At 35.8% G+C, this 13,807-nt stretch overlaps 1 protein-coding gene across 1 annotated transcript in view; it reads left to right on the top strand.

Annotated features, from left to right (window-relative positions):
- Positions 1 to 13,807, top strand: part of AOX1 (aldehyde oxidase 1) — a 90,679-nt gene that overhangs the window by 40,273 nt on the left and 36,599 nt on the right. The window contains exons 19-23 of the mRNA XM_026696821.2: positions 19 to 138; positions 3,593 to 3,689; positions 10,724 to 10,848; positions 11,680 to 11,813; positions 13,595 to 13,682. Coding sequence (XP_026552606.2) covers positions 19 to 138; positions 3,593 to 3,689; positions 10,724 to 10,848; positions 11,680 to 11,813; positions 13,595 to 13,682 — 564 coding nt within the window. The remainder of the gene's footprint in view (positions 1 to 18; positions 139 to 3,592; positions 3,690 to 10,723; positions 10,849 to 11,679; positions 11,814 to 13,594; positions 13,683 to 13,807) is intronic.

Below are 13,807 nucleotides of genomic sequence, written 5' to 3'. Positions count from 1 at the left end.
GTTTGGGTTTTCGTGCAGGTAATATTCATTGGGCATATTATTTGTGGTGTCGTCGCAACATCCTTTGAGTGTGCAAAACAAGCTGCAAAAAAAGTAAAGATTGACTATCAAGATCTGGAAGTGATTCTGACAATTGAGGTAAACATTTGGGAAACTTTTAGTATTTTGGTGACTATTTGCCTTAACTGTTTAACTAAGATCACAGCCCCCATAGCCTATCAGCAAACCTGCAGTGATGCTGTTTTTTGACCACTGCTTTTCAATGCCAAGCTGTCTGCAATGTGGTCTCCCTCAGTTGCTTTCAAAGATATATCCAAACTGGGTTTCAGGTGCCGCATCAGTCAAGACTCTGGGCATGGGTGGAGGCAGGGGTGGGATTCTACCAGTTCTCACCTATTCGCTAGAACTGGTTGTTAACATTCTAAGCAGTTTGGAGAACCGGTTGTTAGAAGAAAGTACTGGCCTAATCCTGTAAGGAAGGCAGGAAGGAAACATTCTGGTGTTGCTTACAGAAACTGCCTCTCTGTTAACCCTTATTATGTTCCTGGCAGGACTAGACTTCCTGTCTCTGGAACTTCTCTGGAGTTTTTTTTCCCCCCTCCTTTGATGGTACTTTGCTTGTGTGGAGGGACCATTCAAAGTTACAATAGCACTGAAAAAAGTGACTTATGACCATTTTTCACACTTACGACTGTTGCAGTCATGAGGCCAGGTGAGGAGATGCGTGCCTCGATGTGAGTGATATTGAGTTGACCATGCCCAGCCAATAACATGACCACCAAGCCATGCCCACCAACTAAACCACACCCACATAACCAGTTGTTAAAAAATTTGAATCCCACCCCTGGGTGGAGGTGTTCTGATTGTCATCCAGGATTCTCTTATAGCTTTAAGGAGCGATGCACCACAGGTCACTGAATATGAAACTGTGTTCATTAAGTTGGGCTCTAGGAATCGGTTGAGCTTGTTGCTGTTTTATCAGTCTTACTACTGCACAGCAACCTCCCTGCCTAGACTCTTTGTTCCATTCTGGGTTTGGCAATGGAGTCAGTCGCCCAGTCTTATGATTCTGGGGGACTTCAATCTATCTTCTCTAGGAGTGGAGTCTGAGGTGGACTGAGTTCAGAACCACCATGATGGCCATGAGCCTTCTCAGATAATCCAGAGCCTGACATAGAGTAGTGGTCACACTTCACATCTGGTGAACATGTTGGAGCAATGGCTGTATGATCTAAAATTGGGGGAACTCTTGCTATTGCTTTTGTCATGGTCTGATCACACTCTGATTTCCATGAGATGTTTTAATGCTATTATCCACTGCAGTGAAGTTGGACCCATTAGATTGGTCTGCCCCCCCCATCCCTGGTGACTGATGGACCTGCAGACACTGGGATAAGGAACATCTTATCCCAGTGTCTGCAGGCTGTGAGGATCTGAATGGGAAGCAACAGGCTTCAGCAGAACCCTGGCAAGATAGAGTGGTTTTGGGTTTCGGGGGCCTGCCAGTTTTAGGACTATGCCATCTTGTGTTGGATCAGGTTGCACTCTCGCAGATAGACCCACTGCACAATCAGGGAACCGGCTCATGACTCTTGCTCAAAGAGCAGGAGGCAATTGTGGCTATGAAGGCCTTTGCACAGCTTCAATGTTGTGTTCCGGTTGCACTTGTTCCTAGACTGGGAGGCCCTACTTACAGTTAGTTATGTCCTAGTCACCTCGAGATTGAACTACAGTTTGACCTCAACTTACAACTGTTTATTTAACAATGGTTCAAAGTTACAACAGCCTTTGGAGAAAAGGCTTTATGAACTGTACTAAGACCATTGTAACATCTCCGGGTTCACATGATTGCAATTTGGGTGCTTGGCAATCTGCTCACATTTATGACCAGTTGCAGTGCCCCACAATCATGTGATTGTGATTTTGAACCTTTTTTGCTGGTTTCTAATTGGTTTCCCATTTACTAGTGTCTGGCAAAAAAAGGGGGGGGGGACATCAATTAGGGAAGCTGGATTCATGGAAAGACCATGTGATTCACCTAACAACCATGTGATTCACTTAACACTTATCTCACCTGCTAGAGACTTACATTTGGCAAGTCTTAGGAGGCGGGCCTTCGCTGCCATTGCTAAGTGAATTTGAACATTAATCCTGGCTTGTATATTAGTCTTTAAGCTACTGCTAATCAACTGCACAAGAATAGAGTATTATGAGAGCAGAAAACAACATTTATTTAATTCTGACATCCCTTCCTCCATTAATTTGCTTTTTAAAACTAAAAACTTCAAAGTGCTTTCCCTTTTCGAACAGGAAGCTATTCCCATTCTTTAATTATTTGGAGTGCTCTTTTCTTTTTGCAAGTCTCTCTACACATTTTTGAGAAATGTCTGTTGCAACAAAGAATCAAATCAAAAAGAACAGAGAAAGAAGAAGAGAAGAACTCTATGACACCTTTATTATTTATCTATTGTTTGCCCAGTAAAGCGGAGATGAACCTAAAATAGATTGTGTTTAACTGATACATCAGGGGCTTATTTTTCATGTGCTAACAAGAGCAGATACAGGAATCCTCTGTAGGTTTCCCATCTGCACCATGGGTTTTAGGGAAGCTTCATCCCTTCTCTCACATCCCAATTTTATCTCCCCAATTTTAAGGTTTTTCCAAATGAAAAAATCTCTGATCTGTATTCAGCAGTTGCTCAAAGACATGACTCCTAATTCAACCCCAAAACAGTCAAATCATATATATTCAGCCTGCCTCATTTTGACATATGCAATTCTGGTTGCTTCTATTGTTTTTGTATAATTTAAAAATAGAAAAAAGTATATTTATAAGCACACTTTTTCGCACAATACAAGTATTGTAGATCAAAAAATCCTGTATGCATATTTGGATATTTGTTTGAAAGAGATGTGTTTTAAATGTATTTTGTAATTGAGTAAGACCTCATCTTAAAAATTACACAAGTATAAATTGGAAGATAATTTTAATGTCAAGGTTCCGATTGACAAACCCAAGTGAGTCAGGACTCCGAGACAATCAGAGTTCGGCATTCAGAACCTTGCCATTTAATTTCAAATAACATTAATCCAGGCAGTGTGGATCAGACATTCACCAAGCATCCCTAAGAAGGGGCAGGCATTGCTTTCTTGATGATGTAAGAAAGATAGAGATACTTTAGCTCACATAAAGATAGTACAACTCAACAAAGCCAGTATGCTATACCATACGCGCATCTGAAATAGGTTTCCCATTTATACACATGAAACTGAATGAGCATCTTTACAGAATAAGAATTAGGAGCTGAGTGCTACTCACAGCACACAGGTAATGTCCCTACCTTTGGCCAATATGAAATAATACAGTTTGGGAAATGTTTCTTTATTTTTCATGACAGGTATTTTATTTTATTTTAATGATCAGCTATTTCATGAACTGAGAAGAAGCCAATTGTGTACATATTTGCAATGAGACAATTTCTTAACCAGAGTAACATCAATGCAATTGTACCGAGACAAAATGTGATACATTAATTCTGTATTATCTTCTGAGTTCTAGAACATGGTCTCAAAATTTCCTTCTCTGTTTCAGGAAGCAATTAATCATGACTCCTTCTTAGCAAAAGATAAAAAAATTGAAAGAGGAGATGTGGAAAAAGCATTTCAGACTGTGGACAAAATTATTGAAGGTAAGAAGTATCAGTCCTGAATAACCATGAAGTCCCAGTGATAAGCGGTGTATTTCTATTCATTCATGTTTCATGAAATAATCATATTTTACTTAAATTGTTTTGTGACAGTTCATATTATCCTACAATCATTTTGTAGATGTAATAAGAAAAGAATACATCTTTATATATTTATTATTTTCTAAGAATCTACATATTTCATTACCATGTTTCATTTTCTAACCATTGATAGAATAGATCCCAGATTTTATAAAATTGTTTATCATCTTGTTCTCTAATTTCAAATGTCAATCTACTCATTTCAGCACATTCCAATATTTTCTTAATGATTTCCTCCTGTGATGGTATTTTCTCATTTTTCCAATTTTTACCAAATACAATCCTAGCCGCTGTTAATACATTTATAATCAGGTATTTCAATTCTTTACTATATATTTCAGGTAAAATTCCCAATAAAAATATCTCTGTTTTCAAATCTATGTGCTTTTGTGTCATTTTTTCCAACCATGTGGGGATTTTAGTCCAATATTTTTTAGCATCCGCACAAGTCCACCACATATGGTAATATGAGCCAGGTGTCTGATGACATTTCCAACATTTTTCCAATTTATTCTTGAACATTCTTGCTATTCTTGTCGGGAGAAAATGCCACCTGTAAAACATCTTATACAAATTTTCTTTATATGCTGTTGACATTGTCATTTTATAATTTTGAAACCACATTTTTTGCCATTTCTCTAAATCAGGGGTTACCAACCTGGGGTGCTCGCACCCCCTGGGAGTGTGAGATGATATTCCAGGGGGGGCGAGAAAAGTCCAGGTAAATAATAGGATATTGGCTATATGTTGGCATTTTTATTTATTATTTATTTTAGGGGGTGCGAGGTTCGAGTGAAATTTCTTTAGGGGTGCGGGGTGAAAAAAAGGTTGGGAACCACTGCTCTAGATCAATCCCATATCCAAAATTCTTCCCCCAAACAATCATTTTTTCTTTAACTTGTTCTTCTTCTAGTTTAATTTCTAATAAATATCCATACAATTTTTTAATCACCTTTTCATCAGTACCTGTCAAAATCTTATCTAAATCAGTCAGTTTATCATAGAAACCTTCTGTTTTAGAGTCTTTATCATACCTTGAATGTATTCGGGTATATGAAAACCAATTAATCGTTATACCTTGTTCCTCTAATTTTTGTATAGATTTAAGTTCACTCTTTTCATTCGATATTTTACCATATCTAACTGTTTGTTCCTTTTTATATATTATAGGATAAGAAAATGCTTCAATAGTCGATCCAGACTGGAATTTTCAAATAACATTGTCTTTTAGTCTTCTCCCAGTTTAACCACAGAGACTCCCGTATATAATGTCTTCTAAAGTACCCCTGTGTTTTAGTTCCTTTATACCATAGAAAAGCATGCCACCCCAACAACGGATCATGTCCTTCTAATGTCAACAATCTAGTATTTCTTAATGTTATCCATTCCTTAACCCACATCAAATTTGTAGCTTGGTAGTACAACTCCCAATTAGGTAAACCAAATCCTCCTCTTATTCTAGCATCTTGCAAAAGCTTTAGCTTTATTCTCACTTTCTTTCCTTGCCATATATATTTCAACACGATTTTATTTAAATCTTCAAAGTAATCTTTTCCAAGCCTAATTGGAATTGTTTGGAACAAATATAAAATTCTGGGTAGTATATTCATCTTGATTGTTGATATTCTCCCTATTAATGACAGTTGTAAATTTTCCCATTTCACCAGATCTAACACTATCTGCTGCTTAAGTTTGATATAATTATTCTCTTTTAGTGTACTGCATCTTGCTGTCAAATGTATCCCCAAGTACTTAATCTTATTCGTGACCTGAATTTTCAATAGATCTGCCAGTTCTTCTTTTTGTCTTGATGGCATATTCTTTGTCAAGATCTTTATCTTATGTTTGTTTATTTTCAAACCAGCCACTTTTCCATATGCCTCTATCTTTTCTATCAGTTTTGATGCTGTTTCTAGTGGGTCTTCTAAAATGAAAACCAGATCATCTGCGAATGCTTGCAACTTAAATTCTTCCTATTTAATTTTCATCCCTTTTATATCTTTTTCTTCTCTAATGTTTAGCACTTCCAAGGTTAACACAAACAACAGAGGTGATAGTGGGCACCCTTGTCTTGTTCCTTTTCTTATATCAATAGAGTCTGTCTTACCTTTTTACCTGGTGCCTTTCCATTATTTTGCTTATGATATATAACTTCTATTGCTTGAATAATTTTTTTAGCAAAGCCCATCTGTTCCAGTTGTAATAACATGAATCACCAATTCACATTATCAAATGCCTGTGCATCTAGAAATATCAAAGCCATTTATTTTTCAGGATGTGCCTTGTAGTATTCCAAAGTGTCCAAGATTACTCTCATATTATCTTTAATTTGTCTCTTTGGCAGAAATCCATTTTGATCAGGATGGATAAAATTGTTTAAGTATTTTTTAAGTCTTTCTGCCAATATTGAAGCAAAAATTTTATAATCTGCATTTAGTAGGGGAATAGGTCTATAGTTCTTGATTTGTAATGGATCGGCCTCCTCTTTTGCGGCAAGTGTAATATAAGCTTCTGACCATGATTTAGGTATCTTCTTCTTTAACATAACTTCATTCATAACTTCTAGTAATGGAAGGTTCAACGATTCTTGTAGTGTTTTATAAAATTCTGCCGGAAGTCCATCTGGGCCTGGTGCCTTTCCATTATTTTGCTCCTTGAGTGCTTCAGTTAACTCCATCATTGTTATATTGCTTTCTAACATTGTTTCAATCTCTTTAGGTATCTGGGGAAAATTAGCATTCTGCAAATACTGTTTAACTCTTTCTTCATAAATATTCTCTTGTGCGTATAGTTTCCCATAATAGTCTCGTATGATTTCCTTCTTCTCTTTACTACCATAGCAAACTTGGCCTTGGTCATCTATTAATTGCAATATTTTCCTTGATTCTTTCTCCTTTCTCAATTTATATGCTAACCGTCTACCTGGTTTATTTGCATCTTCAAAGTAATTCTGTTTAGCACCTCTAATTTTCTGTGCTAATTCTTCTTTTTCTATTAGACCCATTTTATGTTTGGTTATATCCATTTTTAACTTAATGTCCTTTTTCTGTGGCATTTTCTGTAGCTCTTTTTCAAGTCCTTTATACTCATCCTCTAATGCCTTAGAGGCTAATCTTTTCATGGTATTTCTTTTCCTTGTATAGTCTATTATCGAGCCTCTGGCATATGCCTTCATTGTATCCCATACATTCTGAATTGATGTATCTTCTTTTTTGTTTTCTCTAAAGAAAAAGCCAGTTCTTTCTCCATCCACTGTGTGAAGTCTTTTTCCTTTAAAATAGTATTATTTAACATCCATCTAGATCTTCTTCTTTGTCCTTTCCATTTAATTGTCATTGGATTGTGATCTGCCCAAGTACTTGTTTCAATATTTATTTCTTGAATATTAGTTAACAATTCTGTTGACATCCATATCATATCTATTCTGGACCATGATAAGTGTCTATTTGAGTAGAAGGTGTATTGTTTAGTTTTAGCATTTCTTTCTCTCCATGTATCTTTTAGGTTTATTTCATCTACCATATTAAAAAAGGATTTAGGGAGAGTCTTTCTGTTTTGCTTTATTATTTTCTGTGCTGTATAGTCCAGTTTGTTGTCTACAATTCCATTAAAATCTCCCATCATAACTATATTAGAATAGTCCAGTACAATTATTTTGATAAATAATTTTTTATAAAATTCTTCTTGTTTGTCATTCGGGGCATAGATTGCAATCAGGAGTGTTTTCATATTATTGTCCATTATTTCCATCATTAGTATTCTTCCATCATCATCAGTATAAATCAATTTCGCTGGAATGGTCTCTTTAATATATAAAACCACTCCTCTTTTCTTGCATTGTGTCAAGGAGGTAAATATTTTCCCTAGTTTTGGCTGTATCAACAATTGTTCATATTGCTTTTTAATATGTACTTCTTGTAGGCAGATTATATCAAATTTTAATTTCTCTAATTTATGGAAAGTTTTCCTTCTTTTAATGGCTGAATTAAGTCCATTTATATTAATTGTAATCAATTTTTTTCTCTTCCATGGTTATATTTTATAATTAGGTTTGGCAGCTCTCGTGGATCTTGGTTCACGTTGTCCTTTGGCTTCCTCCTTTCCACCAACTGCACCTTCCTCTTTTTCAGTCGTCATTTGGCAGTCCTCTTGGAATTCAATTAGTAAAATTTCTTTTTCCGCCTCTTCCTCTTTCCCTCTGAAAAATTCTGTATAAAATAATTCCGCTTTCTCAATTGAATCAATTCTGTATCTCTGTTCTTGCCATGTGAACATTAAACCTTCTGGAATCAGCCATTTATAATTCACCTCTTTTTTCAGTAGCAATTTGGTCAAGAATCAGTATTCTCTTCTCATCTCTCTCACTCTTCTGGGTACTTGTTTCAAAACCACAATCTCCTTGTCTTTATATTTCAATGTTTTCTCTCTTGCCACTTGCAATATTTGCGTTTTAATGGCTTTCTTTGTAAATCTGATGTGAACTTCTCTTGGTAAGCTATTTCTCATTGCATATCTTGTGAAAACTTGATAAACCTCATCTATTCCATCCATCATCTTCTCTTTAGTTATTTCCAAAGCTTCAGCCAATATTTCTATCATTATCTCAGCTAGATTTTGTCCTTTTTCTTCCTCTATGTTTTGGAATCTGAGATAAAATTCTGATCTGTCCATCTCCCATCTCAGCATCCCACTTTTATCTTGTTCAACCACAGTTAATCTGTTATCAATGTCTCCAATCTTCTTATCTCTTTGTTTATCTTCTTCAATTTTTTGGAATCTCTCATCATACTTCATCATCATTTGTTGAATGTTCTCCACCTTTTCATCAGTCTTCCCTGTTCTTTTTTCAATGTTCTCTGTTCTTTTTTCAATATTCTCTGTTCTTATTTGAATATTTTGAATTCCTTGCATAATTGTCTGGAGGGTCACTTTTTCCTGTTCTTTTTCTTGCTGTAGTAGTGGCTGTATTGAACATTGTCCTCCAGATGGTGAAGAAAAAGAAGTAGAAGTTGAGGAACCAGGGGCTGTTAGTTTCCTACTCATTTCAAACAATTCAAAATCTTCAGGTTCTTCTAGACCTTAATCTACTTGTAAAATAACCAATTGCAATTCCAAATAAAAATAGTAGGAAAAAAGAAACCAAATAATAATAATAATAATAATTTCTTCGGGTTCTTGTATATCTTAATCCAATCGATTGGCTAGATAGCAGTAAAAACTCAAACATGGAAGAAAAAAGCATAAACACACACAAAAAAGAAAAAACTGTTAAATCCTGAAAAAGGCAGAAAAATAACAGAAGAAGTAGTAAGTAGTAGTAGTAGTTTTTAGTAAGAAACTAAAAAAGAGGGGAAAAAAGTTCTTCAGGTTCTTCAACACCTTAATCCAATTAAGAGGTTTCAGGTATAAAAGGATGCATAAGAAAAAAAAGAAAGCCACAAAAATAAAAAACAATATGTAAGGTAAATAGAGAAAAAAAAAATACAAGGGAGGGAGAGAAAAAAGAAAAGAGACTACTCGCTTAAAAAAAAGGAAAGAAATCATTAATACTAAAGCTTTTCCTTTAAAATAAAATGCAGACATAAAAATTTGACTTCAAAAGACAAAAAGAAAGACAAAAATCAAGTTCCAAAAGGGCAAAAATCCAAATAGCTATTACGAAAAGTAAACTAGTAAGGAGGGGGTTTGTTAAAGTAGGAAATAGCGCAGCTTAAAAAAAATAAAAAGAGCACACTGCACCTTGTTTGATTGTCCAAGGCTTTTGTTAAAATTTATAACTCTCTTCTCCAGAGTCTTATCACCTTTTTTTTCTATAAGTTTCAACACCAGACTCCAGTTGTTGATAGAAACCCAGAAGAGCACCTGCAATAATACTCTCCCGTGCTCTTCTCTCTATCTTATCAAACAGGCAATGTCCTTGAAAAGAAGTCTCAGTTCTTTCTCAGCTTTGTCTGGTCAAGAAAAAATAAAATAAAATATTTCCAAGCCTCTAGTTGGCAGTGTTACAAAGTTTCTTTTGCTTTCACTTTCCCCCTCCTTTTCCAAACAAAATATAATGAAAATTAATTAAAAAGGGAAAAAGATATTAAAAAAGATGACTAAAAGGGAGTCTCTAGCCTAAAATATTATAAAGTCAAAAAGAAGAGAAAGTATAGGTGGAAGAAGAAAAAACCAGTCCAGTTTCAAAATATAAAATCATGTATAGAAAATCCAGCAATGAGAAAAAAAAATATTACTTTGACATTCCTGTTTAAAATCGCCGCTTAATCACTTCTGTCAAAACTTTTACAGATTCTTTCTTTTCCTTGGGGTGTCCTTTCAAATCTTAAAATAAAGAAAAAGTTCTCACCAAACCGGCACACTTTCTCTTTCCGTTCTCTTTCGTTTTGGAGCTGTCCCAACTTCAGCAGCTTTTGCCGCTGGCAAAAAGAGCTTCTCCTGGATCTACCAGGGACTGAGATCGACAGGATGCGCTCTTTACATTCACCATCTCTTCGGGACAGTTTAGATCCGATTGGACCGTCCAGGAGCAAAGATATCGGCATCAATCTCAGACCTCCAAGATTGCATGCCATATCGTCGCAACGCCAGTTCCGCCCTCCCCCAGTATATTTCTATAGTGTAGATTCAGTTCGTTCATTGACATTTTGCTTAAACTCAGTACAAGTGAATTTTTCACCTATGGATCAGAAGGTTTGCCTAAAATGAAATATTAATCCTAGGATAATGGCATGAAATATTCCCTGCTTTGATATTTCTTTGCTGTTTATCATTCTGCTTTTATTGTTTTTGGTCTGTTATTTGATGAACTTTCAAGAATTCCCAAACTGTATTGCCAGAGAGATATACACACTGAGGAAGGCAAAGTTAGGATCCAGTTTGAACTAAGTAATGAAATCAGATATTTATCTTGCTGGTACTATTGTTTTTAATAGGTGAAGTCCATATTGGGGGTCAAGAACATTTTTACCTGGAAACAAGTAGTGTGTGTGTCATTCCAAGAAAAGAAGATAATACTATGGATATATATGTGTCCACTCAGGATGCTGCAGGTGTACAGGTGAGATAACCTGAGGTTTTGCCATTGGTTCAGCAGTAACTATGAGGCAAGACAAGTCACATACCCACTCATCCAAAGATTTTTGTGTTCATTAATAATAATATTAAGATTAGTTGATTTTATGGCCTCTGTTTATTTTGTGCTTACAACCAGGTATCTATGGACATTTTCAGTCATCCATGTCATGGTTGTCCCAAAGATGCTTTACAAAAGGCAACTGGGCTTCCTTTTTTTTTCCTTGAAGACATTTTGCTTCTCATCCAAGAAGCTTCTTCAGTTCAGAACTGAAGAGCTTTTTAAATGAGATGTAAAGTGTTTTCAGAGAAAGACAGCCCAGCCACTGTTTGAAAAGCATATTTAGGGTTATAACCAGTTATTTACAAAAATTAAATACAGATTTAAAACAACAAGGAAGGCAATAAAGGCCATTAAAATTACTTTTCAGTTTGAGGTAAACCACTGTTGGAACAGGATCCTATCCTTTGTGAGAGGATAGATAAGAAACCCTGCACCCCACCTCCTGCATGCTTCCTCTGTTTATTTTCATCACAGTGAGCAGAAACTAGAAGGCCTTTTGAAAAATGATTAAGATGAGATTGGGAAGCTCCAATGAGCATAATTCAAAAATCACTTCCACAAGACAGGTTTTAGTGTCTGGAGTATTTTAACTGACTGTAACAGTAGATCTAAAGAAATATGTACAGATAGAATCCCCATACATAGAGTTGGAGTTATATTTGTTAATAAAGCTGTAATGATGCTGTAAATAATTAAATGGGGATATGCTGCTTGACAGGTGTAGACAAACCTGTGAATGCATTTTTTTTATAGAATATGGTGGCTTCTGTATTAGATGTTCAAAGCAATAAGATCATGTGTCATACAAAACGAGTTGGAGGAGCTTTTGGTGGAAAAACAACTAAACCTCCATTTTTTGCAGCGGCAGCAGCAGTGGCTGCAAAGAAGTAAGTACTAAACTAAAGTGCAACCATCTCAAATAACTAAAACCCAGTCCATATATTTAGTGGTTTCTTGTTTATTTTCTCTGGTTTTCTAAAATTATGGACACCAATTTGCTATGAAGAAAATTATTTATTTAGGGTGTAGAGCTATAAAGGCTCAGAGATTCTACCTAAACTGATACTCAGTCACCTCATCCTTCTTATGTTATATAAGAAGACAGGTGGCTGCTTTAAAAGTTAATTGTTTTTAAAGTTGCATCATAGTTAATAACAGTAGAGCAGGGCTGTCAAACCCACGTCATCATGGTATCACATGACATATCACTTTTTTTCTCTTCATTAAACCAGGCGTGGCCATGATGCATCCAGCCCACGAGCCATAAGTTTGACATTCCTGCAGTAGAGTATTGACTACAATGTACCTTCCATATAAATTAGATTGTTGTACTTCTCTTTCTTTCACCAGCTTTTTTGAATATTACAGTTAAGTTATCAGTGAAATGTTGTTAAAGATCCTAATAATCTGATACAGAATTTGTTGAGCTGCTCCAGTTCGCACACATCATCTTCTTTAGATTTAGGTTGAAACTTGATGTCTGTTAAGCTGTTGTATATGAATATTGTGATTATATTGATACTACTTGCATATAAAAACATATATAAAACTTTTGATATCTAATGGCTTGATTTCCAAATGTATCTCCCATAAACACCAGTGTGTCCATACACAACTTTGGGGCCCTTTTGTCATCTTGGGTACCTCACCTGTTTTTATGTTTATCATTTTAGTTAAAATAATTTAATGGAAAATCAGAATGCTATTAACCAAGCAGCAGCTTCAAACATAACTTTTTAAGAATATCCCTAGGGCTGCACTTGCCTGAAAGCATTTTTAAAAGATAAAAAGCCAGTGAGGTACAGTAGCTAAAATGTTACACTGGCACTGAGGATACCCAGGCTCTAACTAAGAGCTTTCCAAACTTGGCAACTTTAAGATTTGTGGACTTCAACTCCCAGAAATTCCAGGAGTTGAAGTCCACAAGTCTTAAAGTTGCCAAGTTTGGGGACCCCTGCTCTAACTGATCCCTAGTCAGAGAAGCTCACTGATATTGTAATACTGGGGCAGTCACCCTCTCATCTTCCTCATAGAAAAATATGTGGAGAAAACACAAAAGGAAGGAGCATGATGTGTACACCATTAATCTCTCTCTCTCCCTCCCTCCCTTTCTTGTATTCTACTTTTATTACTTTTTACAAATAACTCAATGCAGCAAACATATCCATCACACCTTCCTTCTCCTGTTTTTCCCATAATAATAAACCTGTGAGGTGAGTTGGACCTCACAGAGAGAATGACTGGCCCAAGGTCATCCATCTGGCTTTCATGGAACTGAATTTTCTGCTAGTCTGGTGCTTTAACTACAAGATCAAATTGGCTCTTGCATTCTTGCATGAAAGGCATGGTATAAAATTAATTAGGACCAACCATGTATTGTGTTTGCTGAGGAGGGGGGAGGGATAGGGGAAAAGAGACAGAGAAATGTTGAGGGGGCAAAAAGCAATGTGAACTAGAATGACAAGAATCTGTTTGCCTGCTGATTCTTATGGGCATAAAATATATTTTATGAAAGATATGTTAGTGATAAAATTGACACTTATCTATCATAAAATATATTTTATGCCCATAAGAAGTTGGTACAAAAGTAGCCCAAATGCTTGGAAATTCCTGCACTATGACATATGCTCTTTGGTGTCCTAACATAATGTTGCATACATTTTTGTAGAACCGGTTGTCCAGTTCGTTTTATCCTGGAGCGACAAGATGACATGCTAATAGTTGGAGGACGACATCCGCTTTATGGAAAATATAAAGTAAAAGCAGCACTTTTATATACCTAAATTATTACCTCACACAGACTTACTTTGTCCTTGCCCATCAGCAAAAACACAATTTCTTTTTCTGATCTATTCTTTCCCCTTATACCAATACTGTACAC

The sequence above is a fragment of the Pseudonaja textilis genome, chromosome 1, assembly GCF_049901715.1.
Source record: "Pseudonaja textilis isolate UNSWEBS1 chromosome 1, rPseTex1.2, whole genome shotgun sequence".
Lineage (NCBI taxonomy): Eukaryota > Metazoa > Chordata > Lepidosauria > Squamata > Elapidae > Pseudonaja > Pseudonaja textilis.
The sequence above is the reverse complement of the archived record's forward strand: the minus strand, read 5'-3'. Positions and strand labels throughout refer to the sequence as shown.